We start from the raw sequence: 23,384 nt of genomic DNA on the forward strand, positions 1-23,384 counted from the left end.
CCCCTCTGAGACATGTAACTCTTTTTAATTTTATGGTGGTAAGAACACTTAACATAAGATAGCCCTACCCCCTTAACAGATTTTAAGAGGATAATACAGTATTGTTATCCATAGGCAGTACTGTACAGCAGATCTCCAGAACTTTTCATGTGAAATTTTATGCCCATTGATTAACAATTCCCTGTTTTTCCCTCCCTGCGGCCCCTGACAACCACCATCTTATTCTTTGCCTCAGTGAGTTTGACTATCTGATATACCTCATATATGTATATTCATACAGTATTTATCCATATGCGATTGGCTTATTTTACATAATACCCTCAAGATTCATCCATAAGCTCTTTTCTGAAGGGTTACGTGTTCAGCTCTTCCAAAGTTTTCTGGAAGTATCGATCATAGATGGTATGGGATTGCTTTTGGGTTTTTTTTGTTTTTTTGTTTTTTCCCACTTGAGCTTGACTGATAAGTGCAATCTGTTCTATGAAAATCCAAAGGGCCACTGTGACAGTAGTCCCTGGTATACTGTGAGCGATCTACAAAATTCCATCTGCTCTCATATCACAGCATGGCAGTGGGCAGCATCTCCCAGGGGACTGGAGAAGGCAGTCCAGACTCTGGAGTGAGTTTCCTTCTCTCATTCTATTGGTTATGATTGTTTACACTGCTGTGGTACAGAGAGTGGGCTTTATAGTTCAACTTGCCCCAAGTTGCCTGTGTCAGTATGCTCCGCCAGTTCTGTATCACATACCAGGCACAGAGGGATTCTGCTTAGTGCTTGTGTGTGTGTGCACACACACTTTAGAATATCCTGTGCTTTATGGGATCTGCACAATGACAACTTTTGTTGCTGATGTCCCTTACCACGTAGTCCACTTTAAGACCATGGTTTATTTTTATAGTTGCTTAAATGTCACAAATATGAAATGTAAATCTGCCAAAGGAGAAATATAATGCTATGCAGTAAAAAAAACTAAGGCATTTCTGCTTATTCACCATTATGGATAATCTACATTACCTCAGCACAGATTACTGAGCTTAACCATGGCCTTCTGGATGAGAGCTTTGTGGTTCTCCTCTTTTTTTTTTTTTTTTTTTTTTTTTTTTTTGCAGTACACAGGCCTCACTGTTGTGGCCTCTCCTGTTGCAGAGCACAGGCTCCGGACGCGCAGGCCCAGTAGCGATGGCTCATGGGCCCAGCTGCTCCGTGGCACATGGGATCTTCCCGGACCGGGGCACGAACCCATGTCTCCTGCATCGGCAGGCAGACTCTCAACCACTGCGCCACCAGGGAAGCCCTGATTCTCCTCTTTTAAATACCCTCTGTAATGGGTGGCCCATGTGTGACATCCTTGAATGGGAAGGAAGCATGAGGAAGGGAAAGAAGTACACGCATGGCTTGAGGCCACATTTACTCAGTCTCAGTACCCAGCTCTCCCATCTCCCATCCCGCCACCCCCTGCCATGGGGGGAGGAAAATAAGACTATGGATGGTAGAGACAGTTTAGCTGTGCATGGGTGTTGGTCTTGATAATGAGGACCCTGTGCTTAAAAGGTCAGCAGTGATATTCAGACCAGAGGGAAGGGGTTAAGTATTATAGACCACTGGAAAATAAAAAGTAAAGAATCTGGAGGTTAGAACTTCTCAGGAAAATTTTATTTCAATATTCACTTTTAGAAAGAGGTCTGCTCTGTATAACATCTTATCAAAATATAAACAATGTAGGGCATAGCCTCCTTTTCAGTTTATTTATTCTCTTCTTTACATGTAAAGGCAGTGGTTCCCTGAGTATCTGATACGAGGACCTTGTGCTCTTAGTTAGCCTGGGTTGAGAAAATTCCTAATGAGTGATTTCAAATTCAGCAGTTCCTTCAAATGAAATTAAAACTTTTAAATCACATTCCCTGCCTTCATTTGACAAGTGGTGGGACTAACATTTATGAGATTATATTATTCATTGAGACTACAGAAAAAGTTTGGAACGAGAATGCGTTCACGGGCCCCTTGCAACAATGCGACAGTTCTCCAGGTCTGCAAGCTTGGAAACCACTATTCTTAGGAGATAGGGAATGAAACTACCATGGTCATTATTTTAATAAACTTCCCATTGGCTTTAAAGTTCAACACTTCGTCAATAAATCTTGCAGATAAAACTCATTCAACATTATTAAGTTCATTTTTAAATATTTTTTAACATCAGAATTGAAAAGAAAATATATAATGCATGTTTAAAACCAATGGTGAGGGCTTCCTGGGTGGTGAAGTGGTTAAGAATCCGCCTGCCAATGCAGGGAACATGGGTTCGAGCCCTGGTCCAGGAAGATCCTGCATGCCGTGGAGCAACTAAGCCCATGCACCACAACTACTGAGCCTATGTGCCACAACTACTAGAGCCCATGTGCCTAGAGCCCGTGCTCTGCCACAAGAGAAGTCACCACAATGAGAAGCCCCTGCTCGCTGCAACGAAGGCCCAATGCAGCCAAAAGAATAAAATAAATAAATAAATAAAACAAACCAATGGTGAATCTTACATACCAGGGATGATGGTAAGCTCAGAGAATTCTCAGGAAGCTAAGGAGGTAGTGTGGGAAAACATCTGGGAAGAGGAGGTTAGCCAGGGCCTCAGACTTGAACGTCTGGGCTAAAACTGACAGTTACCCACACCCTATATTATGGATCACCAGACTCCAGATCTCCAGAAAATCCTGACTCCAAGTGCTGCCCTTCTGAGCAACTCATAGCACAAAATGACAGGCATAATGATTTTCCCACAGATACCAATTTAAAACCATTCGTGGAATATTGTTTTAACCCATCATCTTCACACAAAGAGTTGCAACCATTCAGAAGACACAGGCCTAATCTTGCTTTAAATTTGCAAGTTTTCTGAGACATTTTTTGGATTTTTGAAATTGTGAAAAGAGATTCCATACCTAAAGACTAGGAATGAATTGCTTAGGTAATATTTTCTACATAAAGTAATATGCATCATTTACTGTATAGACATCTTTGAATATTCAGCTCTTGGTTTTCCTTTTTTCAGGAATTTATAAATGTTAGCATTATCTTCATCATTGAAAAGATATTGACTGGCTCTTGAAGCATGGTGATGTGCTTGTACAAGCTAAACAGGCAGAGCCTGTGAACTCTTGGTATCACCAGGGTTGGATTCTCAAATAATCTCAGTTTAAGCACCAGCTTCATCATTTATAAGCCATAAATGACTAACTTAGCTTCTTCAAATTTCAGTCATTTTTACCTGTAAATAGGGATCACACCAACATTTTCTAACTCAAATGATTGTGATGATCAAGACCTAAGACATGGAGTGTCTTGTATAAGCCATAAAGATCCACAGAGTGTTATTGTGTAACCACTGATGACCAAGGACTAGTGATGGATGGGCTCATTGTAAAGCATGCGGCTGCAGTTGAATTAGGACTGAACATTTTAACATTGAATGTACACACTACATTGTACACAAACAAATTATAAATGCATGATGAACAAAAATGGAACCAAAAGATTATTTGTGTAAATGTGATAATTTCCAGCCAGTCAGACAAGTCGTAATGGAGGAGAGCATAACTTCACGGCTGATTGAATAAGAAAAGGGACAGAATTTGGTAAGTTGAAGGAAGGTGTAGCCTAGAGGACCCTTCTGGAAGGAAAGCGTAAGCTCTGGAGGAAGAAAGAAAGTATAGAACAGCAGAAAAGGACTAGCAGGGAAGTTCTTTGAATTAAGGGATGAGAATTGTAGACCTAATCAGAGGCAAATTTGTGCACTATTGGCTGAGAACTCACAACCTTTTGTGGGAGAAGGAAGCCCGTAGTGCTTTACCGATCTTACCACTCCTAGAGACCATTTCCTCTCACATTCCAATGGGACAGACCCTGGCTCTGACTTGCAGGAATCTCTAGTCCCAATTGGACTTTTTTTTTTTTTTTTTTTTTTTTGCTGTACGCGGGCCTCTCACTGTTGTGGCCTCTCCAAATGCGGAGCACAGGCTCCGGACATGCAGGCTCAGCGGCCATGGCTCACGGGCCCAGCTGCTCCGCGGCATGTGGGATCCTCCCGGACTGGGGCACAAACCCACATCCCCTGCATTGGCAGGCGGACTCTCAACCACTGCGCCACCAGGGAAGCCCCCAGCTGGACCTTTGAACTCATGTTCAAGTTCCAAGTAGCACAGTGCCCAGCATGGAGGTCTCAAGCCTGAAGTTTCCTACCTGGGTCTTGACTGGCAGCTTCACTGGAGCAAAAAATTATTCTGTAGAAAATTGGGGGCCATGACTTTTCCTTTCTTTCTTTCTTTTTTTTTAAAAATTTTGGTTGTTGGATTATTTGCTTTATTTGAGCCCTTGAACCCTAAGACCCTGATGTACAAAAATGATACCTGCTGAACCCTAATGAGACCCTGCTTCCAAGTTTATACCAGTCCATAGGTGGAGAGTAATTTCAGAAAACAGTCCTTAATTAAGTTGATCAGTTACAGTGAGCAAAAGCTAAGTTAATAAATATTAAAAGACTGACTAAATGAATGAGTTTATGATATGACTCTGGAACTACAGAATTATAAAAACACAGTTCCCTCCTTTATCAAAAATAAGGTGACCATATGTGTGTGGGTTGATCTCTGGGCTTTCTATCCTGTTCCACTGATCTATATTTCTGTCTTTGTGCCAGTACCATACTGTCTTGATTACTGGAGCTTTGTAGTATAATCTGAAGTCAGGGAGCCTGCTTCCTCCAGCTCTGTTTTTCTTTCTCAAGATTGCTTTGGCTATTTGGGGTCTTTTGTGTTTCCATACAAATTGTGAAATTTTTTGTTCTAGTTCTGTGAAGAATGCCATTGGTAGTTTGATAGGGATTGCATTGAATCTGTAGATTGCTTTGGGTAGTACAGTCATTTTCACAATGTTGTTTCTTCCAATCCAAGAACATGGTATATCTCTCCATCTGTTTGTATCATCTTTAATTTCTTTCATCAGTGTCTTATAGTTTTCTGCATACAGGTCTTTTGTCTCCTTAGGTAGATTTATTCCTAGGTATTTTATTGTTTTTGTTGCAATGGTAAATGGGAGTGTTTCCTTAATTACTCTTGGAAGGTGTGGAAACCTAAGTTGATGTTATAAAATTTTATTTCCTTGGGTCTGTAGCAATACACCCCTTCCCCCATCTGGAGTCATAGGGATGTCTTACTGGTCCAGCTGCCCACTCTCTCTAATATACGTTGATCAGGATTGCACACATGTACTGCAATCCATTGGTAGTGGCTGCCCGGCCTTCAGTGTAGGAAAAAATGCTGAAAAAGAACACTATACGTGACTAGTAATGTCTGCCATGGGCACAGGCATGAAGAATGAAATTAGAACACTCCCTAACATCATACACAAAAATAAACTCAAAATGGATTAAAGAACTAAATGTAAAGCCAGACATTATAAAACTCTTAGAGGAAAACATAGGCAGAACACTCTGTGACATAAATCACAGCAAGATCCTTTTTGACCCACCTCTTAGAGAAATGAAAATAAAAACAAAAATAAACAATTGAGACCTAATGAAACTTAAAAGCTTTTGCACAGCAAAGGAAAACATAAGACAAAAAAGACAACCCTCAGAATGGGAGAGAATATTTGCAAATGAAGAAACTGACAAAGGATTAATCTCCAAAATTTACAAGCAGCTCGTGCAGCTCAATATCAAAAAATAAATAAATAAATAAACAACCCAATGCAAAAATGGGCAGAAGACCTAAATAGACATTTCTCCAAAGAAGATATACAGATTGCCAACAAACACATGAAAGAATGCTCAACATCACTAATCATTAGAGAAATGCAAATCAAAACTACAATGAGGTATCACCTCACACCAGTCAGAATGTCCATCATCACAAAATCTTCAAACAATAAACACTAGAGAGGGTGTAGAGAAAAGGGAACCCTCTTGCACTGTTGGTGGGAATGTAAATTGATACAGCCACTATGGAGAACAGTATGGAGGTTCCTTAAAAAACTAAAAATAGAACTAGCATACAACCCAGCAATCCCACTACTGGGCATATGCCCTGAGAAAACCATAATTCAAAAAGAGTCATGTACCACAATGCTCATTGCAGCTCTATTTACAATAGCCAGGACATGGAAGCAGCCTAAATGTCCATCGACAGATGAATGGATAAAGAAGATGTGGCACATATATACAATGGAATATTACTCAGCCATAAAAAGAAACAAAATTGAGTTATTTGTGGTGAGGTGGATGGACCTAGAGTCTGTCATACAGAGTGAAGTAAGTCAGAAAGCGAAAAACAAATACTATATGCTAACACATATATGTGGAATCTAAAAAAAAATGGTTCTGAAGAACCTAGGAACAAGACAGGAATAAAGACGCAGATATAAAGAATGGACCTGAGGACACAGGGAGGGGGAAAGGTAAGCTGGGACGAAGTGAGAGAGTGGCATGGACTTATATATACTACCAAGTGTAAAATAGATAAATACATAGCTAGTGGGAAGCAGCCGCATAGCACAGGGAGATGAGCTCAGTGCTTTGTGACCACCTAGACAGGTGGGAAGGAGACGCAAGAGGGAGGAGATATGGGGATATATGTATATGTATAGCTGATTCACTTTGTTATAAAGCAGAAACTAACACAGTATTGTAAAGCAATTTTACTCCAATAAAGATGTTAAAAAAAAAAACCAAAACCCACAATATCCCAATAAAGAAGTATTAGATAGGACTCATTACCAGGAGAATGAAATGTTACTTCTCTCAGAGGATTTAGATTTTTCAGTGGCATTTCTTAGCATTGGTGGCCCTGTTAAACCCTGTTATTTTCTTCCTAATTTGTGCCATTTAGAAATGATTTTCATTTAACTTTCCCATGGCTCATTTTTCTCCTTCAGAACATTTCCGCATGATTCCCTGATAAAGTCCATGCTTTAACACATTTCCATTATGGAAGTATAATAAGCACCAACCAAATACCAATATGAAATAGCCGGAACATAGAGGACTGACATGAGAAGAAATTGGGCATCTGGATAGTAAATTTTTATTCTTGACGGCCTGCTGCCTTTTTGCCTCTTGTGGGTGTTTTTGATCCTCTAGGTAAGATTCCTTGCCTGATGAACAAGGTCTCTAAACAAACAACTCTCACAATTCTTTAGGGACAGCCTTTCTTTCCCATAACAAAAATCGTCAGGCAGCACCTTTTGCTAATGTAATGATGGCTATTCTTCACCAAAGCCCCATAATGGAAAGGGAAGGGTTTCATTTTTGTTCCCTCTTATTGTCCTTTGAGCTTTGTAAAACACCCCTTATACATTCCATTTATGAGCCTGTGTTCTCTAGAAAATTAAGTGAGGGTCATTTAGCAATCTGTGCCCCTTCAAAAATTTGTTTCAATTCAACAAATACTGATTGGGCATCACCCCCTCCTCCGAATGTTTTACAAAATGCAGACATCGTAGAAGCATAGTCCTTGCCTTCCTAAGACTCACAAGTTTTGTTCAGGTAGTCATATAAACAAACACTGAGAGTCCGGGTCTGACTTTGGTTAAAACCAGAAGCATATTTATGAGTAGAGGGTTCAAATTGTGTTTCTCTTAGCATATTCTTTAAGTATCATTTACAGTACAAAGGAGGCATTAAGACTAAAGTTAGCAAAAAAGCTCAAGTAGATGAGAGAATAGGAGACACATAGAGAGGAGTCAAGGTGATGACTTCATTGAATGTGTTTCCTCCCCAAGCTCCACACAATGTGGCCCTAATGGCCACCACTGGCCCAGCCTTGCACATGGCACCTGACATTATCATCTGGCTACAAATCTGCTTAAAACTGAAAGTCTCACTGAGTACCAAAGACATGCCAACTGGAGTCCTGGGAAAGGCCTTGTGGAAGTGGTGGGATTCCCTTGGACTTTGAATGAAGGCAGGGATTTGTCAGCCAGAAGTGACAGTATAAGCGATATTAAAATGGCAGACACATTGGGGAAAAAATCAGGTAAATGCATGTGATGGAGAATCTTCTTCAAGAGGTCCCGTTTTTACACCATTATTCAAGAAGGTGGGTCAACATCTCCCTACACAGACCTGCCCCCTGTCTTCCAATAGCTTGGAGATGAGGTTAGTGACTCTGCTACAGATGTAGATCACTGGAGCATAGAGAATAAAAACAGTAAACCAATACATGACCAGGTGTTCAAGTGTGTATATCAAAGGTACATGCAACTAAACAGTTTTTCATTTTCCATCTGACCTTGGGGCTTTATACGGGAGGGAGGGGGAAAGTGTAAGCTCTGCTTAGTATTTTGAGAGCTTTAGAAAAATAGGTCCATCTCAGAGTCTAGCCTATCCACTTGCTCTCAGATTCATGCATGAGCTGTGGGAAAAATTACTTTTTTAATTAATTTCTTCATCTCCCCCATTTGTGCAAAGTGCTTTAGCAGACTTTCTTATATCTCATAGGAAAGCCAAAAAGCTTTCTTTAAATTGTCTGATACATATTGAAGAGTTTATAGAACAAACCTGTAAATTCAGTGACAGCTTAATTTCCATGGTGAAGCTGGGTCAGCTAAACCCTCAACTGTCATCAGCTTAGTTCCCTGGTGTCTCTTAGATTTGGGTCGCGTCTTTTCATTTTTATAGATTTTTTTCTCTTACCTCTATGAGTTTTAGGGGGCAGACTTTTTTCCTTTCCAAGTTATTACTTCCTTATTCTAATGTAGGCACTGCTTCTGACCCTTTCATTCCATTCTTGTCAGCATTCACAGCATGAAATGTGATTCTTTTATTACTTAATTCCTTCCTTTCCTCACACCCATTTCCACTTCTATTTTCCCATCTTCTTTCATTTTGCCCTCACATATTTTTCACTTTGCAGTTTCCCTTATTGTTGTACGCTCTACATGAGAGAGCCAAATCGAACCCCACAGTTAAAAATAGTTTCTGACATTATTTGTGATTCCTAAGATGTAGTCTCGCCAATAACCTTTTCTCATCTGATTTCCATCTCACATGCTGACAGTGCTCCAGTCTTGTTTTCTGGTTATCCCATTACATAGTGCTTTCCCTTGCATTTAGTGGAAACTTGCAAGTAATGGTTCTGTTTGGATAGCACAGCCTAGTCATCATTTACAATTTTATGGAATTGGAAAGGCAAGGGGAGGAAAGGCATGGGGCTTAAGTTCTTGTTTAAAATGAAAAGCACTAATTAACTATTTTGGTAATAGGTTGAATCACTACTCATCAGCATGCTACACTAGAGCCATCTTTGTGATCTAGAGTAACATATCATATGACAAAACAATTTTTTTTCTTACCAAGGGAGAAAGCTGTGTTCACTATGGAGGAGTAATGCCTTTTAAATTCAGTCTTGAAGAGGCAAACTCAATTGACCACCCAATGGTATAAAATTTCAGGAGAAAATCATCACAAATAAATGCATAGGAAGTAACCTAAGAATTCATTGACTATATTTATTGTTTCTACTATAAATCTATATATATTCACAGTCAGTAATCATGCACAGCCTCTAACATGTGTGTGTTTGTCTTGTGTGTGTGTGTGTCTGTGTGTTTTAGCTATGCTCTGAAACCATCCTACACATCGCTGAATTCATATAAGCCACAATGCCCAGAAGGCTAAATGATTGCCTATTAGCATTGATCATTTGAGAACATAAAAAGAAATTTCTGGCACAAATAATACCACTTGCCTTTTGCATTCTAAGAACTTTATATTCAAGAGTAAATTTGCCTTACCTCTATTTGTGTCAATTGACATTGTAAAGTACATCTGAGAATACAGTATACCATATAAATGAGAGCTGGACCATCATAATAGATGCTGTGTGAGCTCTTTGAGGAAATGAAAAGGTAATGGAATTCTGGTTCTTGGCAGTAGGTAACGACTGTCCTTTGTTCTCTTCTGCAAAGGCATGCCATCATATTCTAGTTGATTTCCCCTGTATGTTTCTTTAGGTAAGTCAGTAATTTCAGAGAAGCCAAATATATCTTGCTTTTGAGGAACGCAATTTGGCTATTGGGGCCAGAGTATAGTTCTTGGGTCCTGTTCAGCCGACTTTACTAAAAGATAGGCTATTTTTCCATAACTTGGATAGTGCCACATAATTTTCTTTTCCTTTCCTGTTCTTGACAGGTACATGAGGCAGTCCCGTGTTACAGTGAGTGCAATCAGTATTCCTGGGTTGTAGAACACTGGTCTCCATGCAAAATCCACAATGAGCTGAGGTCCCTGCGCTGTGGAGGAGGAATGCAGTCTAGGAAAATCAGGTGTGTAGAAATGGAGACACTGGGGAAATGTGGCAGTGGAATTTATATATTTTTATACAAACAACAGTGTTGCTTATCCAAGTACACTCTGATTTTCACACAATATCCTCTGGCTTTTGGTCATCTTTAAGTATCCCTGGAAGTATATGTGCCTTGAGCTTCCATGTATATTGTGGGATTACATCTGCATTGCAGCCACAATCCTTAACATTTCCTGCAAATGATATCAGTGGAAAAACCAACTGCATGGAGCACGCCCGCATCCCTGCAGTGATACATGGCCATCACTGCTAACAAATTAGGTGACTCTGACTGTGATGCCATGTCTCTCTTTTGCTCTGTGTTAGTAAATTGATGGGCATTATCTTAATTTTGGATGTCAGTACATTGAAAGGTCAATTTAAGGCCTTTAATAATTTCCACTATTAGCCTTGGAAACTAATATGAGAATACCTATGAACAGTAATGATATATTTTAATATAAAAAGAACACAGCTCTGAAAGAATTTAGTGAATGCTCAGTTATTTACTGAGGGAGTTTGTTTAACATTTTTGTTTGGTAAATATAGCAGTGGTGCAAAGGAAACAGCTGGCCTGAGTTCATCGAAAAAGTCTATTTAGAAATGATTTGGGAAGAAAGAAGGATAATTTTATTACCAACTGAGGAAAATGGCAATAAATGTTAGAGAATGAATAAGCAAAAGCCAAAATATTAATCGTAAACAATGATTTAGTATGTAAAATCAAGAAGAAAACCCAGTGTGGTCAACTATTCAGTTGCATGAGCAGAGTGTATCATTTTGCTAGATTTAGGAAGTTCCATTTCAAGTGGACACACGGAGCCCAAAGCAGGTAACTCCCTATCAAGTTATCTATGAAGTCAGTTGCCAAGGCAGAGCTTACTTCTATGTGTTTATTGTTATTCAACACCAGTGAACTTACTTGATTCAGTAATTCAATACCCACCAATTCTGAGTCTTAACCTAGTCCCAATGTTGCAAAATCACTGGTAAGCATGTTGGAATAAATAGCTGCTAGCACAATTGTAGAGGTGCTCCTGATCACCAACCCAGGCAAAGGGCTAATAGACAAATCGTCTTTCCTTCCCTTTGTTCACTGCCTGTTCCCCTGGGGGCTAGTTGCTCAGGCTGCCAAACTTGGGCATCTACCTCTTTTTCTTCAAAATCTGTGTCTTTTTTTTTTTTGACATCTTTGTTGTAATATAATTACGTTACAGTGGTGTGTTAGTTTCTGCTATAACAAAGTGAATCAGTTATACATATACATATGTTCCCATATCTCTTCCCTCTTGCGTCTCCCTCCCTCCCACCCTCCCTATCCCACCCCTCTAGGTGGTCACAAACCACCGAGCTGATCTCCCTGTTCTATGCGGCTGCTTCCCACTAGCTATTTTACGTTTGGTAGTGTATATATCTCCATGCCACTCTCTCACTTTGTCACAGCTTACCCTTCCCCCTCCCCATATCCTTAAGTCCATTCTCTAGTAGGTCTGTGTCTTTATTCCCATCTTACCCCTAGGTTCTTCATGACATTTTTTTTTTCCTTAGATTCCATATACATGTGTTAGCATATGGTAAATCTGTGTCTCTTACGTCCTATTTTCTCATGGCTTTGAGAAATGATTGACCAGGCTAGCTTATCAAATAATATGTGTAAATGAGCTGTGGCACTTCTCACTCTCATCCCAGCCAGGCCTCTTAGCAGTATTAAAGCAAAGTCTCAGGAGAGAAAAGAAAGCTTTAAGAGAATAAATTGCTAGTGGCAGAATTGTGGCAGGTTGATTGAGGAAAAACACACTTGAACAAGAGGGCCTTTAAGCCATACCTCTCAGCTCAAATGGATGAAGCCTTATATAATAAAAATAACACAACTACTAGATATGTGTTATGGGCTGAATTGTATCCCCCCCTCCCCGACCCAAATCTATGTATTGAAGTCCTAACCCGCAGTACCTCAAAATGTGGCTGTATTTGGAGACAGGGTCTTTAAAGATGTAATTAATGTTAAATGAGATCACTGGGGCAGGCTCTAATCCAATCTGACTGATGTACTTATAAGAAGAGGAGATTAGGACATAGACACACACAGAGGAAAAAACCATGTGAAAATACAGGTAGAAGGTGGCTATCTACAAGTCAAAGGAGAGAGCCCTCAGAAGAAACCAACCCTGCCAACACATTGATCTCAGACTTTCAGCCTCAAGCCTTACATGCATGTTGTTTAAGCCACTCAGTCTGTGATATTTTGTTATGGCAGCCCTAGCTAACTAATGCAAACTCACTGTGTTACACACTTTATATATATCTGAAGCAGGTTTTCCAGACATCTTGCATTCCAAACCATTTTTGGCCTTAATAAAATGGTGTTATAATGAATGAAACAGTTTATCCATTTATCTTTCGTGAAACCTCCAAACTAGAGGACATCTTCATGGTTCATACATGACAGCAATCATTTATGAATTCAAAAAGTATTTATGAATATTTGCCTTCTATGTATCAGGCACTGGGGATACAAAAGTGAACAAAACAAGTTACTGTCCTCAAAGAACTTAGAGCAGCAGAGAAAAAAATAAATGCATAAAATACTATATAATGGAATGTCTTTGCTATGAAATGCCAAGAAGAAAAGTAAAATTGGATTGGTGTGATGGAGCCTTCTGTTTTGGAGAGGCTGGTCAGCAAAATATTTAAGCAGAGACCTGAAAAATGTGAGAGACTTGAATGAATGTAAAGATCTATATTAAGAGAATTCCAAGGGGAAGGAGTTCCAAAGCAGGAAACTTCTTGGCTTGTTATAACAAGATGGATTACACTACATCCCATATGGCTGGTGCCAGTACTCAAATTGTATAGTCTTCTAAAATAAGGTTAAAGTATATTTTTCTAACAGCATCATGAAGCTATGGGAGGTTTGTGACAGAGTGAATGACATGCTCTTATTTACGTTTGAAAAGGACCTTGCTAGATGGAGTATGGAGAAGGAATTTTGGGGTATGTAAGCAGCAGCAGGGATGAAGGTTTGAATGACATCCCAGAATTCCAGGTGAAAGAGACTGATGGTTAGACAGGTTTTGTACAAGTGAAGGTGGTGAGGTGGTCACATTTGGACTGTATCTGGAAGGTACAGATGAAAGGATTTGCTTATAAAGTGATTGTAGAATGTGGAAGAAAGAGAAGTATCACAGATGATTGCTAGGGTTTAGGGCCTGAGCAATCATGAGAATGGTGGTGCCATTTGTTGAGATGAGAAATATTAGAAGCAAATTTGAGAGAGAAAATCAAAAGCTAGCTTTTGAACACAATAAATTTGAGATATTAGCTTTCCAACTGAGAAGGCTTGGAGTGACAGATTGGAGTTCAGAGAGTAATGGTGGCATAGATTAGGCATCAGCTATAAATCTGATATATATTGATAAGAAAGAAAGAAATTTCACCCTGGGGAACACAGATATTCATAGATTAGAGCAAAGGGAAAGATCTTACAAATGAGACTGGGAAAGAGCCAGTCAACTAGAAGGAAAACCAAGAAAATGGGAAGATGAGAGTTTTTCAAAAAAGAAAGAGTAATCAGTTGTTTCAAATGGTTCTGAGAGGTTTACTAAGATAAGAATTGGCTATTGAGTTTGGCGAAGGGGACTCTGTTGATGATCTTGATATGAGTTTTCTCTGGAATGATAGTAAAAGTGTGATTAAAGTAAGTCCAAGAGGTGATAATGGAGGAAGAGGAGAGAGGGCTGGAGATAGAAAATATACACATGCTTTAAAGCAGTTTTGTAATGAGCCTGAGTGCAAATGAAGGTGATGATCAAAGGGAGATATGGCAAGGAAATTGATGATGCAGGATATGTAACTACAGGGGCATTTTCATTTGGGAACACCTTCAATTTCAGTCTTTTAAATCTTTACTCTTCTGCTTGTCAGGACCCCTAGAAGACTCTCTTCTTAAATCACATGTGAAATAGATAATCCTAGCAATCAGTATTTGGGAAACCCAATGAAAAAAGTCTGATGTGGTAGACAGAATGATGGCTCCCAAAGATATCCACATTCTAACCCCTGAAATCTGTGAATATTTTACCTTAAATAGCAAAAGATTCTTCACAGATGTGATTAAGTTAAAGATCTTGAGATGGAAAGATTAGATTGTCCTGGATCCTCTGGATGGGAACATTTTATTCACCAGTGTCCTTAAAAGTGGATGAGGAGATGGGAAAGGAAAAACAGAAAATGTGACTAAAGAAGCAAGACCCAGAGAGATACAAGGCTGCTGACTTTGAAAACAGAGAAAGGGGCCATGGCCCCAAGGCATGTGGGTGGCTTCCAGAACATGAAAGAGGTAAGGAGACAATTCTCCTCTAGAGCCTCCAGAAAGGAATGCAGCTCTGCCAGAGCACTGACGTTAGCCTAGTGAGTTCCACGTTGGATTCCTATACTACAAAACTGAAAAATAATAAATGTGCATTGTTTAAGTCACTAAGGTAGTAGTCATTTTTTTCAATATGTTAACTTCTCCTTAAACCCTGTTTTCAATATGATGTTCCCATCCTTAATTGGGCCATGTGTTCTCTAATCCAAAGACCTGTTTTGCGAACCTCTCCAGATAATAAACCTTCAATTACCTGCAGGGGCAGGGCTGGGGCCATCACCTAGCTCTGGGAATTGGGGAATTGGGATTTGAGAGCTTAGGTACTTCTTAAACACACTTTCAATAAATCCTCCAGTTTTTCTACCTCACCTTCATTCACATTTCCAAAGGTGAATTCCTGAATTTTCCATGTGTTCTGATGTGTAAATGGAGTTACTTTCCTTCTTTTCCTTTGAAGGCTTAGTAATCAGCTTTCTTGGTGTACTACGTCAGTTACCACTAGCCCATCTGTTTTCCATTGTTGCCTTTGTCCTCTCCCATGTTCTTTGTCCTTGTACGATACTGCCTTACCCTCCCTCCTTTGTTTTGTTTTGTTAGTCTTTTTGTAATAAATTCCTTTACTATTGTCTTTGTGGCTTATTGGGAGTGAACAAAGACTAATGCATATGTTCAACTGGACACCATTGTCCAGAAGTATTACTTCTTCTTTTTCAGTGAAATCATAAAAGAACATCAGTTGAGAGTGTGCAGGCAAGAAGGCAAGCAATTTTCAGCTTTTAAGTTTGCCCAGGGAAAGACATTAAAGCCATTTCATGGTCCCTCCTTCCACTATTTTTTTTTTTTTTTTTTTTCGGTATGCGGGTCTCTCACTGTTGTGGCCTCCCCCGTCGCGGAGCACAGGCTCCGGACGCGCAGGCTCCGGATGCGCAGGCTCAGCGGCCATGGCTCACGGGCCCAGCCGCTCCGCGGCATATGGGATCCTCCCAGACCGGGGCACGAACCCGTATCCCCTGCATCGGCAGGCGGACTCTCAACCACTTGCGCCACCAGGGAGGCCCCTTCCTTCCACTATTGACTATTACCACAAAAGAAATTCAAGTCCATAGATGACTCTGTACTTTGCCTCCCTATATTAGAAGGCATGACATTTTCTCTCCTTTTACCATTCTCTGTTAACCTGCTTTATACAATATCTAAAATTTTATTACTTAGCACCTCATAAAGTGTATTTTATTTTGCACCAGCTGATATACTACTTTGCAGTTTTCCTGAATCAAAAAAAAATATGTTTGTATAAAAGAAACTCTGAATGTATAGGATAATTCATTCCAGCATAGCATGATTTGGGGAGCACCAAAAGCTCTCCAGTGCAGCCCTCTTAAAATGCTTATTCCTTGGCTGTGGCTTTGTGTCGGAAATTACCAGATCAGTAAATGGCACCATTTAGCTCATCATCATTGTCATTTTCACCTTTACTTTGATCATTATCACTGGAAGAAGAAGGGATCTTGTCCCTATTTGTTTGTTTTCAGTTCTGTACCCCAGCACCCAAGTAAGGGCATGGTGCAGAGTAAGCCGCTCAAAATATTTATGAAATGAATCATTATTTTATTTTTTTTTTTGTGGTACGCGGGCCTCTCACTGTTGTGGCCTATCCCGTTGCGGAGCACAGGCTCCAGACATGCAGGCTCAGCGGCCATGGCTCCCGGGCCCAGCCGTTCCGCAGCATGTGGGATCTTCCCGGACCGGGGCACGAACCTGTGTCCCCTGCATCGGCAGGCGGACTCTCAACCACTGCGCCACCAGGGAAGCCCTGAAATGAATCATTATTAATAAATATCTTTGTATCCCAACACCTAGCAAAAGAGGCTTATATATAGCAAGTCTTTATTAAACATTTTTGAGAAAATAATTTAAATAAGAACTTCTAATTGGGATATAATATAAATGCAGAGAAATGCTCACAGCATAGGGTGCAGCTCCGTGCATTTTCACAATATAAACTCACCTGTGTAACCAACCCAGAGGCCAAGACACAAAGTATTACCAGGACTACCTAAGCCCCTATGTATCAACCAGTCCACCAAGCATAACTGCTATTCTGTCTTCTGACACCATAGATGAGTACTGCCTATTTCTTAACTTTCTATGAATGGAACCATGCAGACTATACTCTTTTGTGTCCAGCTTCTTTTGTTCAACATTATGGTTGTGAGCTCCATTCATGCTCTTTCATGCAACAGTAGTTTATGAATTCTCATTACTTTATAGCATTTAATTCAATGAGTTTATCACAATATGTTTCTCTATTTTACTGTGGCTGAATAAATATTGTAGATATTCTACTGTTGATTCTAGTTTGGTTGATTATAAATAGTGGTGCTATGAACATTTTCAGGCAGGTTTTTTTTTGGGGGGGATGGTCCACATTTGTACACATTTCTCTTGTGTATATAAATAGAAGTGAAATTGTTGAGTTACATAGTATATATATGTTTAGTTTTAGCAGATACTGCCAACTAGTTTGCCAAAGCATTTATGCTCCAGCCAGCAGAGTGAGAAGAGCTACAATTGCTCCACATTCTTGCCAGCCCTTGATATTTTCCATGTTTTTGATTTAAGCCACTCTGGTGGATATATAGTAGTATAACACTTTGGTTTTAATTTGATTAAATCAATAGCATGATTATTTATCTCATCTTAATCAGCACTTAGAGCAATTATAATATGTGCATCTATATAGCATGTGCTCAATTGCTGCATGAAAATGCTTGCTAATTGCCCTTTGGTTTATGATACGAAAATTCCTTACTGAAATGCAGAAAATACCTGAAAGAAAAATATGTTCAATTATTTTTTGCATTGCTTTGCTATGACCTTAATTGTACTAAACAAAAACTAAGGAAGCTTAGATGCTCTGAAAGAGAAGTCTAGGAAAGGTCTAAGAGAGTCACGGGAACTGTGAAAGGTCCATCAAAGTGATGGATTTATTCAGAGGAGAGTCTTCAAGATTTGTTACAATTAAAAAAAATAATTCTCTCTGTACTGGGACCTGAGTAAATATATTGTAGATAGTTCTGTTTAGATGGAGAGTTCTTCAAAGATGACAATTGTCCCTTGTCTTCTGCTTTACCAAATAAAGGGTTCTGCCCTGAGTTATCACTCAATAAAGCTGGACTGGCTGAGAAAGGATTTTTTTTCCTGGTTTCTCTGCTGGTCTTATTTTATGTTTAACTATCTCTGAGGGGTAAGTAATTATGATACATCACAGCTATTTTAAATTTACTCCCCACTGTTTTAAGCGATCAAGCTATCTTGTGATCTTGCTTTGCAGATGCGTAAATGCTGCCGATGGTGAAGGGGGAGCAGTGGATAACAGCCTTTGCAACCAGGATGAAATTCCCTCAGAAACCCAGTCTTGCTCTCTTCTGTGTCCCAGTGAATGTGTCATGTCTGAGTGGGGACCTTGGAGCAAATGCCCACAGGTAATTTCTTTTCCCTTGTCAATTGCCTAATCCTCCAGGGCTGCCATCACTTTTGTTCTCTGCACTTTCACAGTGCTGCTCTCCAAAGCATTCTTCTCATAACATGGGAAAATAATTTTGCCTAAGAAAGAAAAAAAAATTTCAGCAAGTGAAACTGAGCAATTTAAAATGCCAGTGCTTCTTTTAAGGCCTTTATCCTGGGAACACGAACAAGGAAAATGAGCCTGTAATGATCACACTAGGATTCGAATGCATGCCCATTGTTAAAGGGGCTTCTTTGGTACCAAAATGATCCTCATTATAATCTGTTGGTTCTAATCCATTTTTACCCTTGCAGAATCAATATATCTTAGTAGCCTAACTCCACTGTGTGATTTAGCTTCCGTTAGTGATGATCTGTTTTTGCCTTGTGCTGTTTTCCCAAAATGAGGTGTTCTTTTGCCATGTTCTTCTTCCAAAGCTGACCAAAAAAAAAAACACTTTTTTTTAAGTCTAAAGCACTTGCCTTTTTCCTCTTTTTTTTTCAAAAAAAAAAATGGAAGCATAACAGGAGTATGGCAAAATATTCTTCAAGTAGCGTGGTTCAACTTAATAATCTCAGAAGATAACGTTGGATATTTTAGACTTAACCTTTCTGCCTAAAAAGCTAAAAAAGAAAATGAGGATGAGGAACATATTATATGGCTCCAAATGTTGGGAAGGAAAGAATTAGGATACTTTGATTTCAGTGGTGATACTCACAATTTATGGGAAGATTGTGGAAAATCTTTGTATGAAAATGGAAAATTTTTTTTTTAATTTTATTGAAGTGTAGTTGATTTACAATGTTGTGTTAATTTCTTCTGTACAGAAAAGTGACTCAGTTACACATATATATATTTTTTTCATATTCTTTTCCATTATGGTTTGTCACGGGATATTGAATATATTTCCCTATGCTATACGGTAGAACCTTGTGGTTTATGCATCCTATATGTAACAGTTTGCCTTTGCTAATCCCAAACTCCCAGTCAATCCCTCCCCTGTCCCCCTCCCCCTTGGCAACTACAGGTCTATTCTCTATATCTGTGAATCTGTTTTTGTTTCACAGATATGTTGATTTGTATCATATTTTAGATTCCACATATAAGTGACCATATCGTATTTGTCTTTCTCTTTCTGACTTACTTTGCTTAGTATGATCATCTCTAGGTCCACCCATGTTGCTACAAATGGCATTATTTCATTCTTTTTGATGGCTGAGTAATATTCTATTGTATATATATACCATATCTTCTTTATCCATTCTTCTGTTGATGGACATGTAGATTGTTTCCATGTCTTGGCTATTGTAAATAGTGCTGCTATGAACATAGGGGTGCATGTATCTTTTCAAATTATAGTTTTATCTGGGTATATGCCCAGGAATGGGATTTTTGGATCATATGGAAACTGTATTTTTAGTTTTTTGAGGAACCTCCATACTGTTTTCCACAGTAGCTGCACCAATTTACATTCCCACCAACGGTGTAGGTGAGTTCCCTTTCCTCCACACCCTCTCCAGCATTTGTTATTTGTAGACTTTTTAATGCTGGCCATTCTGACCGGTGTGAGGTGGTAACTCATTGTAGTTTTGATGTTCATTTCTGTATTAATTAGTGGTGTTGAGCATCTTTTCATGTGCCTATTTGCCGCCTGTATGTCTTCTTTGGAGAAATGTCTAGGTCTTCTGCCCATTTTTTTGATTAGGTTGTTTGTTTTGTTGTTGTTGAGTTGTATGAGCCATTAGTATATTTTGGAAATTAAGCCCTTGTCAGCTGCATTGTTTGCAAATATTGTCTCCCATTCCACATTCTGTAGGTTGTCTTTTCACTTTGTTTATGGTTACCTTTGCTGTGCAAAAGCTTGTAAGTTTGATTGGGTCCCATTTGTTTATTTTTGTTTTAATTTCTATTGCCTTGGGAGAGTAACCTAATAAAACTTCGGCATGATTTACATCAGAGAATGTTTTGCCTGGAAAATATTTTTGAAATTAGTTAATACCTTATATTTTCAATTTTTAATTGTTGATTCCTTATTAATTATTGCAAATTTTTCTTTGATGTTTCTATAATTCTATTCCTGAAAGAGATTTTCCTTGTTCTTTGGGGATAGGACAATACAGTATTAAGATAAAGAGGCACCAATAAAGGATAATTTGTAGGAGTGGAATGCTCGTCCCGCTAAGTCACTTATTTTGTGTATAACTTGAATATAATGGAAGTTCACATTTCATGAGCACTTATTTTGTGCAAGGCAAGTGTAAGAATGATTCCCTTTAGCTCTTGCAATAATCCTACTAAGTACATACTGTTACAAGTCCCATTGGACAGCTGAAGAAACTGATTCTCAGAAAGGCTAAGTAGCTTTCACAAAGTTTCACATTTACTAAGTGACGGAGCTGGGGATGAGCTGTATTCTGTCTGATGGAGCCAGTGCCTTTGATCTCACATTCTTGGCTCACTTATCTTAGAAGAATTAAGGTAGGTTTAGACTCATTACTTCTCTTTAAGTTGCAACATTTATTTTAAGAACAAAGCTAGTTGTTTGAGCTGTCTGTATGATTATTCCATGAGTGAGGACATACATTCACACTTTAGAAAGTGTGGCAGCATATACTCTTTATTAATCAACTTGCAGAAGAATTAGCAACCTGAAGAAGTTTAATTAATTACAGAGGTCTTTATCTTCCTCACTTCTTTTTTTCTAATTTGCTCACAGAAGACTCCATCAAGTTGTAATCACTTTGCCATGAAAACGTTGCCCCCTTAAGTCAAGGTATCTGGCCACTGAGCTAACATATTTGTCTTGGGAGCATTTTATACAATGTTGTGATGGTCCTGGCATTCTGTGCTTGCTTCTTCAGGTTTCTTGGAGGCAATTTTCTTTAAGGTCTGCTTCTCTAAACATAATCACTTTATTTTTGGAGTGTTTAGAAATTGCAGCTAGAGAAAATATTTTAACTTCCTTTCATGTGTCTGGAAGATGACACAGACAGTTACTTGCCTGTCAGCATGAAGTGAGAAGGTTGTTTTTTAAACTGCTTATATTCCTTCTTCGTTACATAGTAATAATAATAGCTCTGAGAACAACAACAATACTGTCATTGAGCACATCTTATGTAACTGACACCGTGCTGAAGTTTCATAACTACACTTTGCTAAGATGTCAGAACACTTATCTATGGTCACTCAGGTCTATCCGACCACAATGGCCTCGTTCTTTCTCAGATGCACACTGCTCTCAAGTGTAAATAAAGACTTTAGAATGGGGAAAACAAAAAAAGGTAATCAGGACTCATGCCTGATTGTTTTCTCTATCTCCAAATATATTGCATCACTTTAATAAATTGCAGCATCTTGGCATAATGCCCCAACATCATGGGTACTTAAGTGGTGCTTGATGGTGATCATGGTCATGATTATAGCAAAGTTAGCAAGCTGGATCTGCGTGCCTGAAGTTTAATTAGCACTTCAATGTGCATTTCCTGAGAAAAAAGGAAACAATTATTGTATAATTGTGCGGATTCATGGATTCTAAATATTGGCCATTATTTTACCAAGTTCTCCTTGATAGTCTGCAGTGTGACATATGTTAATGAAACCAATTCACTGTTATTTTTTCTTCTTTTTCTCCCCAGGACAGTTCTTTAGAGCCAAATGCATAAACAAACAAAAAAATAAGTTCCAAAAAACCCCACCAATATTTCTGAGACAAAAATATGTTTCTGTTATATATCCACAAAATGCTCTGAAATTTATATTTTGATTTAGCTATAAAAACGTTATTTATTGTGAAATAAGCTTAATAATGTTTTTAAACATGGTTAAGTAAATCGATTTGGCAGTTAATGAAAAGAAACTCAGCAAAACCAATTAACTAATTAAAACTATTTCTTGAATTCCTGTACGTGTCCTACCGTCTGAGGCCAAACTTGTCTACCAGACTATCAGTGCATCGAGGAGTTTACAGCTCTCAGTATCTTTTATAAATACGTACTGTATAGGTGCAGCAAAGGATTCAGTAGTCACACTGAATAAGTGCTCCCTAATAAGATGGTAGGCACTGTATAAACTAACTAAAAATAGACTTTTCTAACCTCTGGGTCCGAGATTTTCACACAGATCCTCTGCCCCAGCCCGGAAATTCCGAGTCAGCATGCCTGGGGTGGTTCCCATGAATTTCCATGTCTAACAACTTTCCAGGGGATGCTGATTCTGCTATTCTGGAGACACCTTTCCACTCACAAGGCTCTTGGTCATTACCTCTAAGTCATGTTCTTTCTCAATCTCATTTGAATTACAATTTTTTGCATAATTCTACTTATTTGTTCATTTTGGGGGGAACTGGCACTTTTAAAATTTATTTTCTTCCACGTTGATTGAGGTATAATGTATAAGTTTAGGGTATACAGCATAATGATTTGACTTATATACATCATGAAATGATTACTGCAGTATGTTTAGTGAACATCCATCATCTCATATACATAGAAAATTAAAGAAATAGAAAAAAATTTCCTCTTGTGATGAGAACTCTTAGGATTACTCTCTTAACAACTTTCATATGTAACAGACAGCCATATTAATTACACGCATGTACATTACATCCCTAGTACATACTTACCTTATAACTGGAAGTTTGTACCTCTTGACTGTCTTCCTCCAGTTCCCTCTCCCCCCACCCCCGCCTCTGCTAACCACAAAGCTGATCTCTTTCTCTATGAGTTTGTTTGTTTTTGAAGTATAATTGACCTACAACACTATGTAAGTTCCTGTCACACAACATGCTTTGTTGAATACCGAATAAGCACCTAGCATTATGTGGAAACTTAGCTTATATTTATAGATGCTTTCCACCTGCCAGACAATGTACTTAGCACTTTATTATTTCACTTAATCTGCATAATGTGAGTATGAAATAGATACTATTATCCCCACAATGTATAGATGAGGAAACTGAGTCTCAGAGAAATTAGTAACCTCTTGCTTTTAAAGAGCAGGAAGAGGCACAGTGACTAGATAAGCACAGGAGACCACATACCCTCCTACCCACTGCAAAAGAAATAGAAGCCACACTTCCTGTAAACTTGTAGTCTCCTTTTGTGGTTTACTTGGTTATTATATTTGTGAAGGAAGATATTTCTAAATTTAACAGTCTACTTCATTTGAATAGTTTGCCAA

General features: G+C 38.8%; 1 protein-coding gene across 1 annotated transcript in view; it reads left to right on the forward strand.

The window, feature by feature from the left end:
- THSD7B (thrombospondin type 1 domain containing 7B) overlaps positions 1 to 23,384 on the forward strand; it is an 801,116-nt gene that overhangs the window by 689,754 nt on the left and 87,978 nt on the right. The window contains exons 15-16 of the mRNA XM_060106700.1: positions 10,176 to 10,309; positions 18,033 to 18,183. Coding sequence (XP_059962683.1) covers positions 10,176 to 10,309; positions 18,033 to 18,183 — 285 coding nt within the window. The remainder of the gene's footprint in view (positions 1 to 10,175; positions 10,310 to 18,032; positions 18,184 to 23,384) is intronic.

Source organism: Mesoplodon densirostris, chromosome 8, assembly GCF_025265405.1.
Source record: "Mesoplodon densirostris isolate mMesDen1 chromosome 8, mMesDen1 primary haplotype, whole genome shotgun sequence".
NCBI lineage: Eukaryota > Metazoa > Chordata > Mammalia > Artiodactyla > Ziphiidae > Mesoplodon > Mesoplodon densirostris.